The sequence below is a fragment of the Ochotona princeps genome, chromosome 16 (genome assembly GCF_030435755.1).
Source record: "Ochotona princeps isolate mOchPri1 chromosome 16, mOchPri1.hap1, whole genome shotgun sequence".
Lineage (NCBI taxonomy): Eukaryota > Metazoa > Chordata > Mammalia > Lagomorpha > Ochotonidae > Ochotona > Ochotona princeps.
The window spans coordinates 31,073,770-31,098,100 of NC_080847.1; the positions used below are offsets into that span (position 1 = coordinate 31,073,770).

At 47.0% G+C, this 24,331-nt stretch overlaps 1 protein-coding gene across 4 annotated transcripts in view; it reads left to right on the forward strand.

Moving 5' to 3' along the window:
• Positions 1-24,331, forward strand: part of MYLK3 (myosin light chain kinase 3) — a 56,021-nt gene that overhangs the window by 1,283 nt on the left and 30,407 nt on the right. For 2 of the 4 annotated variants that reach the window (XM_058674111.1, XM_058674112.1), the window contains one exon: positions 23,796-23,886. In XM_058674111.1, coding sequence (XP_058530094.1) covers positions 23,796-23,886 — 91 coding nt within the window. Of the gene's footprint in view, positions 1-3,548; positions 3,693-14,490; positions 15,170-23,795; positions 23,887-24,331 lie in introns of those variants that run through there. The other 2 variants (XM_058674110.1, XM_058674109.1) reach the window with 2 other exon arrangements.

The following is a 24,331-nucleotide window of genomic DNA, read 5'->3' on the forward strand; positions in this document are numbered from 1 at the left end:
TCATGTATGCTCCTTGCTGTTTTGTGGTGTGTTCAGGGAGAAATCTCCACTTACTAGATCTGGGAAAGCCATCAGATCCTCAGGGCCCTGCCCACGATGGAGAGGGGGCCTGCTTCTGTTGCCAGCCCTTGTGTGGGGTGGTGCAATGGGAGTTTTAGAGTTGAGGCAGAACCTACAGAAGAATTTTCAAAGACTTGGCTGTCTTGGATGCTACTCCACCCCTTAGTGCTCCTGGCTTTTGGCAACAGCACGCAATGCAGATCAGCTGCACTTGCTGATTTGAGCTCCTGGGGTGACTGGTCCATCCAACCCCTTTTTGATCCATGCTAACAGAACATATTCAGGGACAGCAACATGCACTTGGTACAGTACTGAAGTTTAATACAGCCGTGTAGCTTTGTGGATTACCACCCAAGATACAGAATATCTGCATCCCAAAAGTGGCTTTGTCCCATTTGTTACAGGAACTGGAAGTCTATTGGCCTCATGAGAATGAAGAATTACAACACAGACAATAAAGCTGGAGGTGGGCAAAGCAAGTCAAAGATTTTATTGAGTCACAGACTCCTTTTTACCAGGAGGGATCCTTCTAGGGAGGGGCCCACCAAGATCTGGGTATTGGGAACTTAACATTAAATCGGCAGATTGTTCTGTATCTCCTGTAGTGGTCATGGTTCCTGATCAGTTACCATCACCTTGCCAGTCACTTGAGAGATGTGACAGCTGGGAGCATGCTGCTTTGTGGTGTGTTCTGTAGGATGCTACAGCCTAGTTTCCCTTATGCTTACCTTATGGTTATAGAACCCACTGTATTCTCCATCAGCCTTCTCTTTCTACGGGAGCAGTGTCTTTAATCAACTGATGGCAAGTTCCACCATCAATAAGGATCCCACATGGGCCTTTCCTAGCAGCCTGTTAACCCTTCTAACTCCTCGCCCCTTGGGAGTCAATCCCCTTCCCTCAGGTAGTTACTGCCACTCCTTTCCAAGCCCTCATTTTGTCATCTTACTCCTCACCTCAGACTATTCCACAGGATACTTGTCCTGTCTGGCTCCTTCAGGTCTGAATGTCGCTGCTGTATTTTCCTGATCCCTCCTCTCCGGAGTCCTCCCTTCTGAGTTCACTAGGTCTCCAATGACTCCCCATGACCTGATGCAGTTACCCTGAGGCTCTCATAGGGCTTTATTCATTCTGCATCCTCACCAGGACTGCCCTTCATTGGCCTCCTCAAGTCTCGTGTGTCTTTCAAGCCTCAACCCACGTCCCCTTTTCTCCAAGATGTACCCCTCACCAATTTCTTCGCCTTCCTCTTTATACAGACTTCACCATGTGACCTAAGTTTCTGCAGTGACTTGGGGCCACAGGAGCCCAGCCCAGCCACCACGGTACTCTTACTTGCTCACAGACCTCCTTATATCTTCACCCCTTCTCACATCCTGGGGCTACCTGGCAGCCTGTCACTTCTCAAACCCCAGACTTGGCTCAGTGTCTGTTGCTCTCCTTTTTCCTTGTTGGAGCTCTGCTACCCAGAGCAGCTGAGTCCTCTCTTGGAGACCATCAAGTCCCTCCTCGGCTACCCATTCTTTAGCTCTAACACCTAACTATATTAGGACCAGCCCTCAGGGTAGGGATAGGGAGAGGGATCAGATGAGTAGATGAAGATAAAATTGTTTCCCTTTGGGGGCTGAGACACCTGTTATAGGGTCAGGTTCTGTCCCATTGCGCCATGTCCTTTGTACCCAGCTTTCATCTCCCTGTGGGAGCCTCACGCCCATCCATAGTTTTGGAATTTCCCAAGGCAGAAGCAGAGCCCTGAGCTCCCAGTCCAGGAGCGTGAACAAGATGCCATACTCAGCACTGGGTCTGTCCACGGACTGAGAAAAAGCAAGCGCAGAGTAAAGCCTGAAATCTCTCTTCTCTCTGTCAGCAGGGCAGCTGGGCTGAGGCTGGAGGCGACAGCTTCCAGAAACCCTCCTGTCCGTCACGAGCACAGGTCCTTGGCCCAGGTGTACAGTGAGACAGTGAACTCAGGGAAAGCCTGTTTTCAGGAGCGCCAGGGGGATAGGGCTGGATACCTCTCAGATAAGCAGCATGGCCAGAGTGCCTGGTGACAGAAACACGTTTCCTGAAAGATCAGGTGAGAGGCCATGTGTGGATACGAACCTGGCTGACCTGGTTCTAATTTACAAATGTAACTGGGCTTTCTGGACTGCCAGTTGGCAAGGACAACACCCCAGAAGAGTCAAGTTCTGGTCAGAAAACAAGTTTTGGTAGACCCTTTGCAATTTTCAGCAATATTCTGGAATCAGGCTGTCTACATTTTAAGTTTTTACATTGACTTTGGAGGGTGCCTTTATCTCTCTTTCTACCTGTAAGCTGGTATAGACAGGGAATGATTTGACCAGGCACGTGGAGAAGGCAGACATGAACTGAAAGACTTCAAGCAGGGAGCAGGAATGCTGAATGAGGAAGACCTAGAGCTTGGAGCAAACCCCGAGTCACCTGAGAGAAGGCAGGGGACTCCCTGGGGGCCCAGCAAGGTTTCCATGCAATGTCATTTGCTCTGTGCAGCTTCAGAGGCCAACAGGATTTTGGTCTTATTCCCAAGCACGATTCCTGGATGCACCCTGGCAGGACTGTGGCAGTTGTATTACTCTTCTGGGGGCCAGGATGAAACAGGTTGTAGATACTTTTCTATGAATGCACAGCAGCCAATAGTGGCGGCTAGGCCTCCCTGCCTGACACTGGCCATGAGGGGGACCATAGGCCAGTGTCACCTCCTACACACGTGCACACTTAACCCACAGAGCAGGTCAGGAGTTCACGGTCACCTTGGTTGTACCAGTTCTACCATGTGTGGAACCAAGAAGTAGCTGATTCGTGCTCTGTAAAAAGGGAAGTCTACGTTATAGCATTGTGTGGATTTGAAATACAGGGATAGAAGCTGAAGTGGTATGAGCTGGTGTCCAAAGCCCATGCCCCCTTCCCTGATGTTGTCAGCTATCTTAAGTAAACCAGGTGGGGTGTGTGTGTGTGTGCATACTTGGTCTCTCCCACAGAGCTCTGGGAGGACTCAGCACCTTGAGTTCTCCCTGAGTAGTTTCATTTGGAGAGGCAATAGGTAGATCTTGTAGTCTGGAGGTGCCTAGCCTCGGAAGCGATGCAGGACCACCAACCCCTTCCGCTGCTGCAAGGCTTGACCTGGAGGCAAGGAGTCGCTCCTGGACCCGTGCAGCAGCATTTGGGGTCTTGAACTCCCAATCCACTGTACTCCACTCTTAGCACTCCGGCCCTCGCCCCTCCCTCTGTGGAACACAGTGCTGCTAGCACAAGTGGACACTCGACTAAGTGATGCAGGAAGTGGGCCCCAGGGAGGCAGATAGAACCCAGCAAAGCAGATAACCAAGGGAGCCTCTGGCTGCCTGTTGGGGCCTGGGACAGTGTCGAGATAAGAGGAAATGCCAGACTTATCGCCCCAGCCTGAGTTCTCCCAGAGAAACCATCTCAGCGGCTGGCCCACTTCATTCCCAGTGCTCCAGGCAGTTGGGCGGCATCCATCTCTCGGTCGGATAAACACGGAGTTGGCACAGCCCCGTTGAAGCAGGATGGGGACTCTGTGCCCTGCTCCCGCACTGCACCGTTCCGGCGCCAGAGGCCAGCAGTGGGCGTCGGGTTACCCACAAACCCTCTCGGTGAGAGCAGCCCCAGGGCCAGATGCTTTGACAGCCTGAGGAAGAGTTGGGGGCGGGGGAGGGACGAGTCTTGGGACCAAGGGAGCCCAGACACAATAGTTTCCCAGAGTGAGGTCCACTTGCACCAGGACTCACAAGGGCAGAAAGTTTTGGTTGATAGGTGCAGTGTGGGGATGGTGGGATGCGGTGCGCGGCAGCTGACCCTGAAACCGTGCGCATTAGGCTCTGCGCGGTGCTTTCTCAAGTGGCTTTCCCAGTCCTCTGTGAAGTACGCTGAGGTTGAAGGAGCGTGTGTTTGCACCGCCCAGGATCAGACCAGTGACAGGTGTGTGCAGGCGGGCATGGCCGGGCCACGTGCCTGGGAGAGAAGGGGCTGATGGAGGGTCCTGGAATTGGCCCCTCTTTTACCTGACGTGGCAGAGCCTACCACCGCTGCCTTGCTGGGCTGACCGTGTAGGCAAGAGGGGACAAGGTGAGGTGAGGCACTGTGCTGTCTGAGGGATTTTCTGATGCAAATGCTCAGGTCTGTGGCTTTGCTAAGAGCCTCCCTTACAGGCAGCTGAGGCTGTGCGCTGGGAGGTGACTAGAATAGCAGGGACATAGCTGGCCCGGGTGACTCTTGGCATTAAGGAAAATGGGACGCTGCTGTTTTCAACACCCGGCTCTTCTGTGGAAAGTTCTCTTGGTCTTTGATTTTGTTAGAGGGATGTTCAGCTGCCACATGTGTTGTTACAAATACACAGATCAACAAAGAGTGCTCTGTGTTCTTTGGACTTCCGCATCACCTGCTCCCGGCCCGGGGTCCCAGAGCCAAATGCATTGACGTCTTAGACATAGACATTTGCCTCTCTGTTTCCTCCTCATCAGGTTCGTGCAGTTCCTATGGCTTCCTATTAGGATAAAGGAAAACTTAGCTCTCCTACTGTTTTTCCTCCCTGGCCTCTAAACAATAGATTTAATACTGTTTTTACCTGATAAAGTGCTTATTCTTTTTGACATCAACTCATTATTTCTCTTTTTAAAATATTTATTAGAGTGGCACAGAGGGAGAGACAGATGTAAGAAAAGGATATTTCATCTCTTTGTTCATTCCCAGACTGGACCAGAATGAAGCCAGGAACTCCATCCTGGTTTCACACAGGTGACAGGGAACCAAGCACTTGAGCCAAGCTGGCATTCTGATACGGGATGTGGGCCACCCAAGCGGCAGCTCAACTGGCTGGGCCACCATGCCTGCTCCAATCTTTCTTGTGAGAACTCAGATTATCTTCTTTCTTTTTAATTTCTCTAGTACTTAATTCAGAATTCCTCACCCCACCACTCATGAGGTATGCGATTAATGGTCTATGTCCATGTTAGCAGGCCTACCCATTGCCTGCAATGGACTCTGAGAACATCTGAATTTGCATTGTGAATCTACATCAGTGAATATTAACACGAGTTCATTTTAGAGACAAATACTTGGGGTGGCACTTAAAATCCTACATAGGATGCCCAAGTCCCTTATGGAGTACCCAGTGTGAGTTCCAGCGCTGCTTTTGATTCTAGCTTTCTGCCATTGCACACCATAGGAAACAATGGTAATGCTTCAAGTAGTTGAGTTCCCACAGCTCATGTGTGATTCCTAGCTCCTGGTTTCATCCTAGTCTCATCTCGGCAGTCCTAGGATTTTGGAGCTGTGAACCAGCATGTGGGAGCTCTCGCCACAGTTCTTCTAAAGAGAGAGAGAGAGATGTTTGTTGTTCTCCTAAAATGTGGTGTGCAAAGAAGGACCACACTCTTTTGCAGAACAGTTTTAGGAGGGGTGTGCAGAGAAATCTTCAATACCTTAGTGAGGAGTAACTAATCTTTGTGTCCCACCTAGTAAGGCATGCATGAGTCCAAGCTGATCGTTTCCTGTCTGGTTCCAAGCTTTCCTTGTTGTTATCTGTCTGTCTATTCCAATTTGTGTGTGTGCGTGCATGCGTGTGTGGGGTGGGGGGCTCCGGAGTGACCCTGATGGTCATTGCAAGAGAGGGTGGGGATCCAAAGTGGGAACTAAGTGAGGGCTAGAGAAAGCTCCTCTCCCTAGTTCTGAAGGAAGCTTACTGTTCCGATGACCTTGGATCCTGCAAGGAAGGGTTTGGGCTTCTTCCATGCCGTGTAGTAGATCCAAACGGGGGTGGATGACCTCAGAATTCTTGGCCTCCGAAGGCACTCCAGTTCTCCATGGTCTCCTTGGCAGTTGGGATGTAGTCCTTGGTGCCCTTACTGATAGTCCTTGGTGAGGATCCGGGAGTCCCCAGGGTTGGGATACTAGCCTCTTCCTGTCCACCTGCTCCACTCTGGGGTACCCCCTACTTTGTGCATATGACCTCCTGTTAAGAGGTTGTCAGGATCGCTCTTGATTCCCCCTGTATGTCTTTGTAGTTTTACTATTGTCTAATGCTGATTAGAGTCTGTTGTCCATAAGTTACCTGTTATGTTCCTGATAGGTCTTCCTCACACATTCTAAGGAGATGGAAGATTTCTCTGCTCTCCCTCCCCATTTCCGAGTAGCATAGGGTCTTAAAAGTATGTTAGGCTTTACAATTCTTTGATGTAGATCATACACACCCCTCCTAAAACTGTTCTGCACTGCAACTGTTGACATATGCCTTGTTAGAGTTATCAGCCAGTTTAGACTATCCCAAAATCTGCCAAGTTCAGCAAAATTAAGCTTCAACACTAAAAACTGCTGAATGCTAAAATGAAAATAGTCACAAGACAGCTGAATAGTAATCTATAGCCATTTTAAGGTGTATAGCAGCCGGTTCTGTGTATAAATTAAAATTGAAATGTCAATGAAGTAGTCACAGGATGTGGTTAAGAACTTGCATTTTTTTTAACATATTGGTTACTCAATATCATGTCAATTAATTCCATAATGTTGTAAATTGATGTTGATGTTATGTTGTGGCTTTTAATTGATTGGGATGATTTTCTGCCAGCTCTACCTTCAGAACAGAGATGGTCTCCCCAAGAAACCGTTGAATTTATCTGGACAATAAGATACTGGGCTCTATGCTTGCAATGAAAGAATCTTGACTGAATTTGAACTGTAATACTGCAACAAGGTGGAGGAATCCACCAGGGGGGAGGGCATGGGGAGGGGTGGGGGGAATCCAAGTACCTATGAAACTGTGTCACATAATGCAATGTAATCAATAAAAAATAATCTAAAAAAAAAAAAAAAAGAAGAAGAAGAAGGCCCACACTCTCCTCTCTCTGCTCCAGTTGCTGCTCTGTGTTCTGTGCAGTCTGCCCGGAACTGGCCAGGTGTATTCGCCAAGCTATAGCTGCATCTCCAAAGTTTACTCTATCCTCCTGTTTGAATGTTGGGCCTACGTTGAAACATTTGTTTCCTGGAGCTCTTTGTCTCCTTTTGATTTGTTCATCTCTCATTTTACTAGAATATGTCCTCTAAGAAGCTTCCTTAGAAAGAATGCTTAGCTTTCTGGCATGAGCTAGAACTGGCAGCAGACCAGGCCAGGTCAGGCTACAGCACCTGCCCGCAAATGCCAAAGTGAGGCGGGCCATACCAGACTGGACCACAGCACCTAACCATCCACATAAGACCCAGGGCAGGGAGTGAGAACCTGATAAGGGAACTGCAGGGGCTCCCCTATTAGGCTACTGCTCCCACTGGTGAACATGAGAACTGGAATCAGGGGCAGACTAGACCAGGCAGAACTGTAACACCTGTTGGCCAGCATGTGAACTGGGTTAGGGAGAGAGCCAGGATGGACTAACTGACTGTCCTCACTGCTGCATGCATGAGCCATAGCAAGTGCAGGCTGGTTGGCTTTGCTTCAGCATCAGCTGGCAAGTGCTAGGACTGGAGGTAAATCCTGCCAAGCTAGACTGCAGAACCACCTGGAGAATGCAAGTTCCAGGACTCGGAACAGGCCCAGTAGGGAAACTGTGGGCACCTCTCTGATGGGTTGCAACTCCCACCGATGAGCATGAGAACCAGGGTTGGGGGTGGACTGGGCTAGGCAGGTGGTGGCACCCTGTATGCCCATTGACATTTAGGAGAGCTAAATGGGATGTGGGACAGACTGGACCAGCCTGCTGTACATATTGACAAGCACAGGAGCCATGACTGGGGGTGGGCCTAGAGCCAGTTATCAGGGATGACTCCAACTAGGCTGCAGCTCCTACTAGTACATGAGGGCTGAGTGTGTGGTGGGCAGGGTTGGACTAGGCAACAGCATCTACTGTTTACATAAGAGATGGGACTGCTAGAGACAGAACTGACCCAACAATTACAACTACCGGTGTATGTGCAGGCTGATATGGATGGCAGACAGAGCTGGATCATTTCACATGGGGATTCTTTGGGCATACCTCTGGACTCAGAACTCTAACCATGGGGAGAACTGCAGAAGCTGTTGTCTGACTGTGGAATGCATGTGTTAGAACTGTGGCTTAGATGAGCAGCTGATGGCATACCCAGATGCACATGGAGGATGTGGCAGTCCATTGGAGCCTGCAGAGAACATCTGGTACCATAGCAGAAGAAGGAGACAGAAGAAATTGGTCAACTACTCCAGCCAAGTGTTGAAAGCAAATATCTGGACAAATGGAGACTAAGGTGACCTATGTCAGCCAATGGACCTTGGAAGGATTTCCTCATCCTTGGATCAGCAAGATCGACAGCATTTCAGAACTATTGAAACCACTTGAGCAGAACCCTCGGAGCATGCTCCACTTTGGGTACTCTGGAATGACGTCGGTGGTGGTTCCCATCCCTGTGTACTGAGCCGTTTGGGAGGTTGAGTTGTTTCTTCTCCCCTTATCTCCCTGCTTTGGAGTAGGTTATATGGTGCATCAGGTTAAATCACTGCTTATGACATCAGCTCCCAGGTTTGAGTCATATCACCTCTGCTTCTCTATCCAACTTCCTGCTAATGATCCTGGGAAAGCAGTGGAAAATGAGCACAGTACTTTGGCCCTGGTACCATACCAGAGATTCAGATCACATTCTAGGCTGCTGGCATCCACCTGACCCAGATCTGGCTATGTGATCCCTTGAGAAGTGGACTAGTACATGGGAGACCTCTCTGTCTCTCCCTTTCTGCCACTTTGCCTTTCAAATAAATAAATCTTTTCAAAAATAAATAAAAATTTAAAACGTTGCATAAAATATTTTGCATGTTTACAATGATATTCTTTTAAAAGATTTTTTTTTTATTTGAAAGGCTGATTTACAAAGAGAAGGGGAGGCAGAGAGAAAGATCTTCCATCTGCTGGTTCACTCCCCAAGCAGCACAACAGCTGAAGCTGAGCTGATTGAGCCAGGAGCCAGGAGCCTCCTCCAGATCAGGTGCAGGGTCCCAGGTTTTGGGCCATCCTCAACTACTTTCTCAGGCCACAGACAGAGACCTGGATGGGAAGTGGGGAGCCAGGATACAAACCGGTGCCCATATGGCATCCTGGTGGTTGCAAGGTGAGGCTCTAGCCACTAGGCTACCTCACTGGGCCTGATAATATTCTTCATTCTGTCCTCCGACAGTTGTGCAATGTCTTCAGAATTCTAAGGGAAAATGCTTTCCAATCTAGACTTTTACACCCAATGAGCCTTCTAACATCCAATTGTTTCTAGGATGTGAAATTTCAATTGTATTACATGTGATCTTTACTGTTTAATTTCAAGAGAATCTTTCTAACCTTTTTGTCCTGATGCGCTAAGTTTGTATAATGATTGTGATATTTTTTATAAATTCCTTTATTTCTTTCATTTTGTCTTCTTGAAACTTCATTAGATAGGTCAGCTAGATCCATTATCTAATATTTTTTCTTTCCTACCTTATGTTTATGTCTCCTAAATTTACATATATATCTTCCTGTGTATGTCTCCTACATTTACATACATGTTTTCCTGTTGAATTTATTTTTTCTTCTTTTATTTTATTTTTAATTTTATGATACAATTTCATTGGCTCTGGGATTTCCCTTACCCTTTCTCTAACTTCCCTCCCCTCACTGATTTCCCCCATATTATTATAATAATGTAGTCCTTCATAAGCCATCATAAGTCCATCATTCTGCTATTTAAGTGTATCCTGACATTGTGGGTACAGACAATGGCAGACATTCCAGCATCCTATTGTCAAGATATATTCAAAAGCTTCATTGGGAATCCATCTGTGATTTGGAAGTAGAGATGCATACTGCATTGTATCTTAACATTTGCACATGATAGTCTCTATTACACAGATACTGTATGTTCCCTTAAATGAAAAGCCATAAAACAAAATCAACAACAGGAATAAAGTTTAAAAAATGTACATCATGAAGTTAACTAACATGCTACTGAATTAAAAATTGTATTAAACTTTGTTTATTTCAAAGAGTGGCTAGAGAATTTGAGAGAGTCGGAGAGATGGAGCTTCTCTTCACTGGTTCACCCTCCAAGTGAGATGCAGCTCGAGCTGTGTTGGTGGGTCAGAGAACTGGGAACTAGGGATTCAATCCAGACATCCCACATGGGTGGCAGGGACCCAAGCAGTTGAGCCATCACCTGCTGATTCCAGAATGTGAATCAATAGGAAGCTCAAGTCAGGAGAAGAAATGGAGCTGGGACTCAAACCCAGGCACTCCGATACGCCATGTGGGCATCTCGAGTGGCTTGTTAATCACTAGACCAAAACCCAACCTTCCTTATCTTATTAAAGATGTATTTTATTTTTATTTGAAAAGCAGAGATGCAGAGAAAAGGAGAGACAGCGAGTACATGAGAGAGAGTTTTCCATCTGTTGGTTCACTTCTCAAATGGACTTAATGTAAAGCTGAATAGATCCAAAGCTAGGAACCAGGAGCTTCCTTTGGGTCTCCCACATGGGTGCAAAGGCCCAAGGCCTGGAACCATCCTCCACTGCTTTTCCAGGCCAGAAGCAGGGAGCTGGAACAGTAATGGAGCTGCTGGGACTCAAACTGAGGCCCATATGGGATGTGGGCATCAAAAGTGATGGCTTACAGGTTCAGCAAAATTAAGCTTCAACGCTATAAAAAACTAAATACTACAATGAAAATAGACATGAGACAGCTGAATAGTAATCTACAGCCATTTTAAGGTGTATAGAACCAGTTGTATATAAACTAAAATTGAAATGTCAATGAAGAAGTCACAGGATGTGGTTCAGAACTTGCATTTTTTTTTTAAAGATTTATTTTATTTTTATTACAAAGTCAGATATACTGAGAGGAGGAGAGATAGAGAGGAAGTGGAGCTGCCGGGATTAGAACCAGCGGCCATATGGGATCAAGGCGAGGACCTTAGCCACTAGGCCACACTGCCGAGCCCAGAACTTGCATTTTTTTTTAACATATTGGTTACTCAATAATATGTCAACTAATTCCATAATGTTATAAATTGTTGCTGAGGTTATGGTTGGGGCTTTTAATTGATCGGGATGATACTCTGCCGGCTCTACCTTCAGACCAGAGATGGTCTCCCCAAGAAGCCGTTGAACTTACCTGAACAATAAGATACTGGACTCTAAGCTTGGTATATGCTTGCAATGGAAGAATCTCAGCTGAACTTGAACTGTGGCAATGCAGCAAGGTGGAGGAATCCACCATAGGGGGAGGGTTTGGAGAGGGGTGGGGGGATTCCCAGTACCTATAAAACTGTGTCACATAAGGCAATGTAATTTTAAAAAAAATTATTAGAAAAAAAGAAAAGTGATGGCTTAGCCTACTACACCATGGTACAAGCCCCTATTTCTTTTAATTATTTGCTTACCTGAAAGATGGAATGCCAAAGGAACAGGAAGAGGAAAAGAGAGCTATTGATTTCATTTGCTGGTTCACTCTCCAAATCACTCAAGACCTGTGACTGAGCCAGGCCAAAGCCAGAAACTAGGAACTGCAGTTGAGTGTCCCACTTGGGTGCAAGAACCCAAGTGCTTTTGGCCATTATGGTCTATCTCCCATGAGTGTTAGCAGGAAGCTGGATCAGAAGCAGAGCATAGTTAGCCCCGGAACTGCACTCTGATCGGGAATGTGGGCATCTTAAGCAGTGGTTTACATCACTGTGGCTCATTACTCACACCCCTGTGTCCCTCCTTTTAAATCAGAATAGCGTCTCACGCTTTTCTAAAAATGATAACATTAAAAAAAGATTTATTTCACTTGAAAGGCAGAGTTTCAGAGAGAATGAGAGAGAGAGAGAATGAGAGAGGGGCCTTCCGTTGCTGGTTCACCCCAAATTGCAGCAACAGCTGGAGCTGGACTGGTCTGCAGCCAGGAGCCACAAGCTTCCTTTTGTGTCTCCCACATGGGTACAGGGGCCCAAACACTTGGGCTATACACAGATACTTTCCCAGACACATTAGCAGGGGGCTGGATCAGAAGTGGAGCAGCTAGAACTTGAACTGGCATCCATATGGGATACCGGCACAGATTTTAAGCACTATACCATAATGCCAGCTTCAAATGACAGCCTTTGGGAGTCTCTTCTGTAACATTTTCCTTGTCTCCTCCAGAATTATGTCTCTCTCTGTTGTTTTCACCTTGATGACACTTTTTGAACACCCAGACATTCTGTTTCTACTCTGCATGTATTTTACAAAGTACTAAAAATGGTAACTGTATGAGGTTTGTCAGTTGCTTGGTTTTGTTGAGACTGTCAGGGTAGCACCCCCAAACGACTTCTAGAACTGCTGGTCCATGGAAATATCATTTTGTGGACCACTGTGTTTCCCCAGAAGCAGCCTCTGCTCCCTGGTGGCCAGAGCCATCTGTGCAGAGATGTGGGAGAGGAGGAGAGACACTCTTTGGGTCTTGTCCTTCTGCGCCTGTTTATTCTCCTGGGGGTCTCACAGGCTTCTCTGAGTCCCAGAGGAAAGCAACAGCCTTTCCTCTTGTTTGCCTTTGCCTGTATGCCCAGTTAGGCTGAGATTTCTCTGCCTTGCCTTTCCAACGGCCTCCCCTGCACAACTTTCTTCAGAACCCACCGTTAGCTCTCGCTCAGCAGTAGCTCCTCTTCCATGCTCAGTAGGTAAGGGCTTGTGTGATCAAGTCTCTAAGGGGGAAGGACATAAATATGGAGGCCAGTGTTTCAGCTAAAGTGAGAAGAATCTTGATGTATTTTAAGTGTAGCTGTTGCCATTCCTGTCACCCATTGAACCCTGGGACTGTTCCATCCAAGTTTTGGGATGCAGTATAAAGAGGTCAGCCTGGCTGCTCTTGCTTCCAATCCAGCTCTCTGCAAGTGCTTCATAACTCCCATAAGCAACAAGTTTGCAAGGCAGTTCATGGTCTGGAAACATGACCAATGTACTGCCTCAGAGCCACCTTGAAGTCCCCAAGTGCAGTTATTCTGTGAGAGCGGTCAGGAGGAAGTTTGTGTTCAAGTTTGCTCCCAGATTAAGCACATTGCACTGATGCTGTAAATAGCAAACCCATCTCAAGGTGCTTAGAGATGTCACATTTCTAGGTCCATGGTTATAAATACTTTGATTCAGAATCAAAGGCAGGACCCCAGAACTGGGCATCCATGATGCCAGACTGGTTGTGACTGACTGACCTGCCTTCGGAGACCCTGTGCCTGGTTGACCTTAGACATCAAGATAAAAACAAGCCCTGAATAAGAATGTTTTCAGTCACACTGTCCCATGGAATTTTAGGGATTCTGTGCTACTCTCTGGTACCCCGCTCCAGTGACAGCCTGAGCATCTCTGCTTGTGTTTGCTTCATTAATTGATGAGTGTGAGAATAGTTGCCTTCAAGTCAAGAATTTCTGAGGTTAAAATGTTTGGAAAGCACACCAAATCTGGGCTCTGGCTCTCTTGGGCCCTACTGAGTCTGATTCAATGTAGACATCAGGTGCTGGGTACCTGTGTGGTCATTATCAGGGTGGCAAGGGGTCTCTGGGCAATGTCTCCCAGGGTGTTCTGCAAGAAACATTGCATGTGGGTGATTGCTTGGCTGGTACCTAGGCTTGTAGTACTTACTTAGACTGGTGACTAAGGGCTTGGTCTCACCCATGAGTATTTTGTTTTGGGCATCAGCCCAGCAGGGGCACCAACAGTTGTTTATAATTTACAGAAGCATCAACATTTTCATCAGGGCCCAAGTCAGAACTCTGTTGAATGGTCTCTCCATTTTGGTTTCAATCTTGTTTTTTATTGTGAATCAAATGTGTATGGTGGGCCTTGCGCAGTAGACTAGCAGCTAAAGTCCTTACCTTGAACGCGCTGGGATCTCATATGGGCACTGGTTCTAATCCCTGCGGCCCCACTTCCCATCCAGCTCCCTCCTTGTGGGCTTGTCAAAGACGGCCCAAAGCCTTGGGACCCTGCAGCTGCTTCAGGAAGTTCCTGATTCCTGGCTTCGGATTGGCTCAACACTGGCCGTTGTGGTCACTTGGGGAGTGAATCATTGCACAGAAGATCTTCCTCCTCTCTGTATATCTGACTTTGCAATAAAAATGAATAAATCTTTCAAAAAACTTTAAAAAAATGTGTATGGGGCATCTGCTCAGGGCTTTGGAGCTCTAAAGGCATTATTATTGCCCTGGGGTCTCTAAGTACCCCTGGTAAAGTTCAGTTAACAAGTTCTCATTGCCGTCTCTCTTTGGCAGCACATATACAAGTTCTTGTTACCTAAATGACCCTTGTCCCAGCTCCATGAGCTACTGCCTGCCCTGGGCAGATTCTTAAAATATTTGCCCATCAGCAGCCTCTCAGAGAGGAATGTCAAATGCTGCCATGATGTCAAAGGGGCCCCAAGTGGGGAGGGACTGCACCAAACTTGGGCTGTCACTCATGGCTGTGGCAGAGTGGGAGATAAGCGAAGGCACAGGGAGGACCCAGTCCCATGGGCTCCCCAAACAAGCCCTGAGGTCCGTGAAGGTTGGTGTTGTGGGGACAAGCTATCACCTGCCCAGGACAATGAACTTCTAGGCACCACTGCCTTTGTGAAAGCCAGAGGCTTCATTTCCTCCTGTTTACCCTGGTCCAGCCTGCATCAGGATGTCAGGAACCTCCCAGGAGGGCCCGGGGCCCCGGGGAATGCCAGTGTTGGGCAAGACCTGTTTAACCACCATGGACAAAAAGCTTAGCATGCTGAATGAGAAGGTGGACAAACTCTTGCATTTCCAAGAAGACGTCACAGAGAAGCTGCAGTGTGTGTGCCAAGGCATGGGCTACCTGGAGCAAGGCCTGCACCGGCTGGAGGCCTCCCAGGTGCTGGCCCCAGTGGGGGCTGACAGTGCCCCTCCAGCGGACTCTCAGGTTGGGTGGCCTGAGGTCCTGGAGCTAGTGAGGGCCGTGCGGCAGGAGGCCACCCAGCACGGTGCCAAGCTCGAAACCCTCTTCAGGATGGTCATGGCTGTGGACAGGGCCATCGCTTTGGTGGAAGCCACGTTCCAGAACTCTAAGGTGGTGGATTTCATCACACAAGGGAGGGTGCCGTGGAGAAGAAGCAGTCTGGCTGATGGCTCTGAGGAGGTTGGTTCCTGCTTCCCTGCCCTGACTGGAAGGGAGGCCAAGGTGGAGTGCCTGCCAAGCAGAGGGACTTAGAGCAGGAGAGGCGTAGTCGCCTGCTATATCTCCTGTGTGACCTGTTGATGCGGTGAGATGGGAACTTACAGATGTGGGGTGTGTGTGTGTGTTCCAGACTGCCCATCCTCCCAGGGAAAGGGAGAGGTGGTGCCCTGGAACTGAAGCAGTCTGGAACTGCTCCAGGAATTCTAGGTGTGGTTAGGGAAGGGGTTGTTGGGGTTCCTTGACATCCTGGGATTTCTCTTCTCCTGGGAGCTGCTGTGGGATCCTTGCTATCTAGGATGGCAGTTGGGGAGTTTGCCTGGGTGGAGCTATTACTTAGAAACTTAGCCCCTTTCTTGTCCCCAACTTTGTGCTTTTCCCCAGAGTAGGTGGTCTGTGCAACTCTCCCTAGGGAGATGTTTTGACTGTGAGACACAGGGGCCAAAGGCAGGAGCCAAACCTGGAGGTGGAGGCTGGCATTTCAGGGAGCGGCTGTTCCCTCAGGTTGCATAATCAAATCAGCTGGCTAATGGAAGCTTGGGCTCTGGGGGTTGGATGGGGATGGGTGTGGAGTGGCCGGGGGATAGAAGGAACATCCTGTTTGGGAACAGCCAAGGACCAGCCACTTAGCAACACTCAGACGACCTGGAGCCACTGTTTCAGAGCCTGGCAGTTACACGCCAGCTTGGCCAGGGGATGAGTTGAACTCTAAAGGAGTCTGGGCTTGACTCTGTCAGTCAGTGGCTGACAGCGCCCCTTCCTACCCATCTTCTAGACTATGCACTGCTCTCCCCTACCCCTCTCTGCCCTGGGACCCCATCACAGCCTCTGCTATCCGCTCGGCACCTTGGCCTGCAGCCAAGATGTGACCCCTTGCACTCTTGTCTCTGGAAAACAACCTCAGCTTTAAAAAAGGCCATCAGTATGATCAGCCAAACCAATCCAACCAATTCAGTCTGATTAACAGCTTTAAGAGAAGACTGTAATATGCACTTGTTTTTTTTTTTTGTTTTTTTTTTTTAAATCACCTAATATAAAGGGCAGGCAGCTCTCTTCTATGCCACCCTGGGCTCCGGAACACTCTCCCTGCCCAAGCAGTCAGAGGCACCTGTTTGCTCTGACTCCTTTCGGGTGAAGATGGAGCATCTATAAGCACAGGGGATTGCACTCCACCCTGTTGGTTCTGTTCTGCTTCCATTCCTGCCCTCATGTTGCTCTCACCTCGATGTTTCTAAGTTTGTTTTTAAATGTGTACCCTCTTTGTCCCTGTTGCTTAAAATTGCGGAGTACTCCATCTTAGGGCAGGAGATATATTTGAATTTGTTAACAAGTCTGCATCCCTGTTTACGATGTCTCTCATTGCTTTCAACTACCCTAAATAGCGATGCAGTGAATATCCACTGATACCCAAAGGAACTTCAGAAACTTCGTGGGAAAACAGAACTAAAAAATATTTACTTCGGTGCAAAAAAGTGTCAAATCCAAGCATAGTTTTTTTAAAGCACATACTCTCCACGAACTAAACCCTTATTTGTCTTTGAGAATATGTGAGGTTTTTCTTTTTAAAAGTTTATCCATGTATTTGAAAGCTAGAGTTGGTTGGGGGCGGCAGGGGGAGGAAGATAGAGATCTTCCATCCACTGGTTCATTCCCTAGTTGGCTGCAATGGCTGGAGATGGGCCAGGCTGAAGCCAGGAGCCAGGAGCTTCATCCAGGTCCTCCTGAAGGGCCAAGCCCTTGGGCTGTCTTTGCTTTTCTCAGGCCATTAATCCAAGGGAACTGAATTACAAGTAGAGCAGCTGAAACTCCAGCAGTTGCCCATGTGGGATGCTGGTGTCACAGGCAGTGGCATTGCCTCCTACACCACAATGCCAGCCTCAGGACCATCGCTTCCGGTGCTTTCCCAGGTGCATTTGCAGGGAGCTGCATCAGAAGTGGAGCAGCTGGTACCCGAACCGGTGCTCATGGGATGCCAGCATTGCAGGTGGCAGTTGAAACTACTATGCCACAACACTGACCCCAAGTGAGTTCATCTGTACAGCACACTTCTAGCCATGAACACACGAAGTCAAGGGATAAGTCTATGCAGATAAAGCGAAACCGGTCTCAATGAAGTTATTTTGGCTTAGTGTCCTGCCAGTCCTGAATGGGATTCTTGATGCCTCCATTAACAAGTCATGCTACTCAATGTTTTTTTTTTAAAGATTTATTGTATTTTTGTTACAAAGTCAGATATACAGAGGAGAGGAGGAGAGACAGAAAGGAAGATCTTCCATCCGATGATTCACTCCCCAAGTGAGTGCAACGGCCAGTGCTGCGCTGATCCGAAGCCAGGAACCTGAAACCTCCTTCCAAGTCTCCCACGCGGGTGCAGGGTCCCAAAGCCCTGGGCTATCCCCGACTGCTTTCCCAGGCCACAAGCAGGGAGGTGGATGGGAAGTGGAGCTGCCGGAATTAGAACCGGCGCCCATATGGGATCCCAGGGCGTTCAAGGCGAGGACTTGAGCCACTAGACCACGCTGCCGGGCCCTACTACTCAGTGTTTTGATTCTTCTGTCTGGCGAATGAAAATTTTTAGTATGAAAATGTTGACCATTTATAAAATAAACTATAATTGTTAAAATGTATTTATTAATTATAAATTATAAATTATAAATAGTGGTGAATACAGTTGTCCCTTGGTTCTGCAGACATTCAAAAATCTGACATTCAAGTCCCTTACATGTCTGCACATCTTCTTGGGTACCTTAAGTCATCCCTAGATTATTTATAATTCCTAATACAAGGAAAATGCTATACAGGGAGCTGTTACACTATTACCAAAAAAGAAAGCCTGTGCATGTTCAGTCCAGATGCAATTTTCTTCTTAATGTTTTCCACGTGCAGTTGGCTGAGTCCTTGGATACCGAACCCCTGAATCAGGAGGGACAAGTGTGTAAGGGACCCACGAGCCTGCTTCCCAGCTTCACCCATCAACTCAAGGCCAAAATCATCTCATCTCCTCCCTCCTCCCAGCCTGAGGCATTGGCTCATTTCTTTCAAAAATGTTCAGTATTCATAGCTAAAACATAAAGAGGACTTTTTTTTTTTTTAAATATAATCATGAAACCAGTATAGCTAAGCAGGGAATAGTACAATCTTTGTATCCCTAAATCAGTGTTCAAATTTTCTGGATTATCTCATACTTTTTCCACTGTTTACAATTTGTTTATTTGAGTCAGAGTCAAATGAGGCAATTGGTTCCATGTCTCGTAAAGCTAACTTGTCTTTGGAATTTTTACAATATTTGTTTAACTTTATCATGAAAAATTTTAAACACAATAGAAAATAGAATGATGCATCTTGTGATTTTAATTCCTGTTTCTTTTTACTAGAAGATCAAATACTGCTCAAAGGATTAAACCTCCTGCATGATCTGTCTGCTCATAGCTGGTTCTTCTTTTGTTTATTTTGCTTTGTTTTCATGTTGATGAGTGAGGACTGCTCATATGGTAATGAAATAAGCTGTCACATGTTTCGGGTATTTATTTAAGGCATTTCTGGATGGGCAGGTCAGGTCATGATCTATGGCTTTTCTGAGTTCTTGTAATAACGCTTGTCGGTGCTGCTCCACTGGCCCTTGCTGGATCTGTCTGACCCTTGGCCCTTGTGGTTAATACGCCTATCAGTGTCTGCATCAATGTGTCTGCACCTGTTGGCCAGGGCAAGTCCCACAGGAGGTGCTCAGAGAAGGGATGCAGCCATGACTCTTTAACACACTGGCAGTGCTGAATGGCTTGTGTCTCCGGAGAGGCTAAAGGGCATAGCAGTGCCCCTAGAGGATTGCATGAAATCCTAGCACTGACTGTTTCAGCTGCAGATTGTGTCAGACTTTCAGGGGGGTCCAGTTGGGGTTTTCTCAAGTGCTCCGTAGCACCTCCTTTGGTGGTACCTGTGAATTAGAGCACTCGGAGGAGCCAGGTGTTCTGCCGGGAAAGGTACATTCCGGCTTAGCTGAGGTGTGAATCACATTCGAGCTGTTGGGATGTGTCAGTCTTCTCGAATGGATCTTGGGGTCTTTGCTACTTTTCTGTGTACTTTGACAAGGCAGGTCCCTGAAGATTGAACCCTGAAGCTATAACCTGGCTATGCAGGACTGGACGGGAGGTGAGAGAGAGTGGCGGCAGGGGATGATGCGTGTGTGCCTGCGTGCCTCCCTATTTAAAAATAAATAAATAAATGGGAAGCAAGAACAGCTTGAGCTCAGCAAGGTCTGCCAAAGGACAGCCTGTCCAAGTCCCTTTCTACCGGTGGGGTGAAACAGGAGGAGGGCTGTGATAATGCCTCCAGTTCCCCAGCTATGAGGTGGCAGGACGGAGCTGCAGGCAGGATAAGGGACAGCCAGCTGCTGAGCAAGGATTCAAGCCACACTGACGACACTCGTGAACCCATCAGAGCAGCTGGCATTTTTTTATTAAGTGCCTGCCACAGCCAGGCGTTGGGGTATGTCTTCTTGTGTGCTATACTACCATTAAGATGGCAAAGTTTGGGGCCTGGTGCGATGGCTCAGTGGTTAAATCCTCACCTTGCAAGTGCCGGGATCCCATATGGGCACTGGTTTCTGTCACAGATGCTCCACTTCCCATACATCTCCCTGTTTGTGGCCTGGGAAAGCAGTAGAGGATACTCCAAAGTCTAGGGACCCTGTACCCTCTTGGGAGACCCAGAAGAAGTTCCTGGCTCCTGCCGTTGGGTGGGCTCAGCTCCAGCCATTCTGGCCGTTTGGGGAGTGAGCCAGCAGATGGAAGCTCTTTCTTTCTGTCTCTCCTTCCCTCCATAAATCTAATCTTCCTTACAAATAAAAATAAATAAATCTTTTTTTATTAATTACATTGCATTATGTGACACAGTCCCATATGCACTGGGATTCCCCCCACCCCTCCCCAAAACCTCCCCCTGTGGTGTATTCCTCCACCTTGCTGCGTTACCACAGTTCAAAATCAGTTGAGATTCTTTCATTGCAAGCATATACCAAGCACAGAGTCCAGCATCTCATTGCCCAGACAAATTCAATGGCTTGTTGGGAAGATCATCTGGTCTGAAGGTAGAGCCAGCAGAGCACCATCCCTATCAATTAAAAGCCCTGACATAACATCAGCAACAATTTACAACGTCATGGAATTAGTTGACATAGTATTGAGCAACCAACATGTTAAAAAAAAAATGCAAGTTCTTTACCACATACTCTGACTCCTTTGCTGACACTTCAACTTTGGTTTATACATGACCGGGTTCTACACACCTTAAAATGGCCATAGGCTACCACTCAGCTGTTTCATGTCTATTTTCATTACAGTATTACATTTTACATATACTGCTTTTCATATTGACATCATGTCATCTTAAATTAAGGCAAACATGTGGTATCTAACCTTTTGCGATTGGCTCATTTCCCTTAGCATAATGGTTTCCAGTTGAGCCCATTTGGCCACAAAAAGCTGCATTTCATTTTTTTTTAATAGCTGAGTAGTATTCCATGGAGTAGATGAGCCATAGCTTTCTTATCCAGTCTTTTGTTGGTGGCCATTCCGGTGGCTTCCATGTTTTTGCAATTACTGATTGTGCTGCTGTGAACATAGGGGTGCATGTTGGTTTCTCATGTAACAGGTGTTTTGGGTATATTCCTAGGAGTGCTATTGCTGGATCATATAGTATGCTGATTTTGAGTTGTTTGAGTGTTCTCCATACTGTTTTCCAAAGAGGCTGCACAAGTCTGCAGCCCCACCAGCAGTAGAGTAGGGTTCCCTTTTCCCCACAACCTTGCCAGCAAGTGTTGTTGGTGTTGTATTGTATGTGGGCCAATCTTATTGGTGTTAGGTGGTATCTCATTGTTGTTTTAATTTGGATTTCCTTTATTGCCAGGGAACTTGAGCACTTTTTAATGTTTGTTTGCCATTTGGGTTTGTTCCTTTGTGAAATGTCTGCCCATTTCCCATGCGCATTTCTTGAGTGGTTTGTTCATTTTCGTATTTTGGTTGTTTTGGAGTTGTTCGTATATTCTGGAGATTAGCCCTCTATCACCTATGTAGTGCGCGAAGATCTTCTCCCATTCTGTGGGTTGCTTTTTCACTTTGTTGATTGTTTCCCTTGCTGTACAGAAGCTTTTTAGTTTGATGAAGTCCCATTTGTTTATTTTGGTCTTGATTGCTAGTGCTTTTGGAGTCCTTTTTAGGAAGTCAGGACCTACACCTAAATCTTGCAGGGTGTTTCCAACATTTTCTTCCAGAAGTTTGAAGGTTTCTGGATGTAGGTTTAGATCTTTTATCCATTTAGATCTGATCTTAGTGTATGGTGAGAGATGCGGGTCTATCTTTGTGTTTCTACAGGCTATCAACCAGTTGTCCCAACAGCATTTATTGAACAGACCTTCCCATTTGCCTGGGTTGTCGTTTGTCTTTTTGTCAAAGATTATTTGGCTGTATCTGTGTGGGTTCCCTTCTGGTGTTTCTATTCTGCTCCATTGATCTTCTTCTCTATTTTTTTGCCAGTACCAGGCTGTTTTGATAACCACTGCCCTATAGTATGTCCAGAGTTCCGGGACTGCGATTCCCCCTGTCAATTTCCTATTCTTTAGGATGGTTCTAGCTATCCGTGGTTTTTTGTGTTTCCAGATGAACCTTTGTATCATTGTTTCCAGATCTGTGAAGAATGTTTTGGGCGATTTGATTGGGATTGCGTTGAATGTATATATTGCTTTTGGCAGTATAGACAAAAATAAATAAATCTTTAAAACAAAACAAAAAAAAAGAAGATGGCAGCGTTTGATACCCTGGAATCCCAAAGGAGTGAGCAGGTAATGGGCTTGAGCTAAGTGGGCACAGAGGAGGAGAAGCAGTGAGGTCAGCCCTCTATCGTGGGGTCAGGGAATGTTCTGGAGAGGTGAAGCCCCGGATGGAGAGAAGGGCCTCTGACCCTTGGGCTCTAGTTTCCCTCCACCCCCAACTGCCTCGCCACTTGCTTCTCTTTTTCAATATTCTAAAAGAAGCTGGGAATCTAAATATTTTTTGTAAATTTTATTAATGCATGATTTTATTCATGCATAATTTTCTTTTACTGATGCATAATTTATATACAATTAACTGTATACATATACAAACCAAGCATATTTTAAGTGGGCAGTACAATAAAAATAGAGAACAATTGTGTCACCATATAGGGATCCTGGATCACAATGTAAAAATCCCCTATACTTTATTTGTTGAAAGCCAATTTTAAAAGGCTGTGCAAACTGAATAAAATGTTCCCTAAGTTGTCTTTATCCTCTTGACTCCAAACTAAGGGCTCTGTGGCCAAGGCAGGAGGGACAGAGGCCCTTAATGGGTAAGTGCCTCATGCCTGGCGGTCAGCCCAAGCTCTGACCACAGTGACACGCCAGAGGCTGTCTGACTCAAAGCCCCCAGAAGCATCTGCGGACCCAGCAAGAAGTCAGGCCATGTAGAAATAGTTGCTTGAAGGCTCACAGCTGGGCGGTGCTGGACATGCCAGGCGTGCTGTTTCAAGAGTAGAAGCATGTGCAAGCTGGCACCGTGCAGGAGCAAACCCATTCTGGGGTAAAGAAAAGCTGCTGAGCTCCTCTGGGCCAGGCCCCAAGCACCAGTGTGTGCATTGGGCTGGTTTGACCCCCATCCCAGATGAGACAAGATTGTTACAATTGTTGAGCACCTGCTGTGTTCTGGGCATCCCACAGATAAACTCCCCCAGTCCTCCCACCAACTGCAAGGCACATAATAAATTATTGCCACACTTTACAGATGGGGTAAAGGTGATGCAGAGATGTTAAGGGCCAGCAAGGCTGGCTCGAGAGCTCACAATTTTGACCGCTGTGAGACCCACTCATGCAGCCCTGGGCAGACATTACTAACTGATTGTGGCACTTGCCCCATTTATGGCTGAATCTCACTTCAGAACCCTGCCTGAAGCAACACTCCAGTAATCATGACCAACTGATCTGCATTCACATTTTGCATTAAGTTTGGTTTAACTCCTTTGAGTTCAGTTGGTTTAGAATCCCCAGTCAGGAGCTGGCTCTGTCTCGCCCCTGTTAAATTTTACCACCTTGGCCATCATTGTGCAGCTGGTTAAACTGCCTCTTGGGATGCTGCCATCCCATATCGAAGCACTGGTTCAAGTCCTGGATGCTGTTTCCAATCCAGCTCCCTGCTCATGCACCTGGGAAAGCAGCAGAAGGTGGGCCGAGTGCTTAGGCTGCAAGAGGAGTTCCTGGCTCCTAACTTTGGCATGGCCCAACCCTGGCTAGTGACCACTTTTGGAAGCAAATCAGTGGTTAAATCAGTCTCTCTCTCTTTCTCCCCCCTCCCCGCCTCCCTTCCTTTCTCTGTCTCTGCCATTGTTCTTTTCAAATAAATACATAAATAAATCTTTAGAAATAAGTTTGTGACCTTGGGAAGGCTTTTGTGTCCTTATCTCTACGATGATAGTGGCAGGATCCATTTTTTAATATTTACCACTAGACCACGCCAGCTCCTAAGCACAGCTTAACGACAGGGTCCTGAAGATGGTGTTAATGACAGTTTCATGGTTGTTATTTTAGAGCAAAGAACGAGCAGAAGAGAAAGGAGCAAAATCCAGGCATGTGCTGAGCACCAGAGGTGTGCAGGCTGACCTCAGGGGGCCCTGGGAAGGTGAGTGAGGCCCCGTTGAACATCTCTGATTTGCACACAACAAAACACCAGCCGTACCATGTACAGTGTAATCCCTGGAAAACTATGGAAGCTGCTTTCTCTTCTTTACACTTTTTTTTGTTTGTTTATTTGCCTTTTATATATCCCTCCAGAGATGTGCAGTTGGGTGCTATGTTTTGAAGTTGTTCTTTCTCTGTGGGCTATGTCACCACTTGAGGTGCAGGCTCATTTATTTTATTTTGCTTTATAATTTTATAGATTGCTGTCTTATGGTTAATTTTTTTTTGTACTTTTGGTTAATGTTACATGGATTCCAAAGTCAAAGTTTAGAAATCAGATGTATAGTACGTGAAGTTTCGCTTCTGTCCTTGTCCTCAGCCCCAATTCCCCCCTCCCATCCCCCGTATGTGACCATGTAGGATGTTTTGGTCTCTCCCTCCGCCCC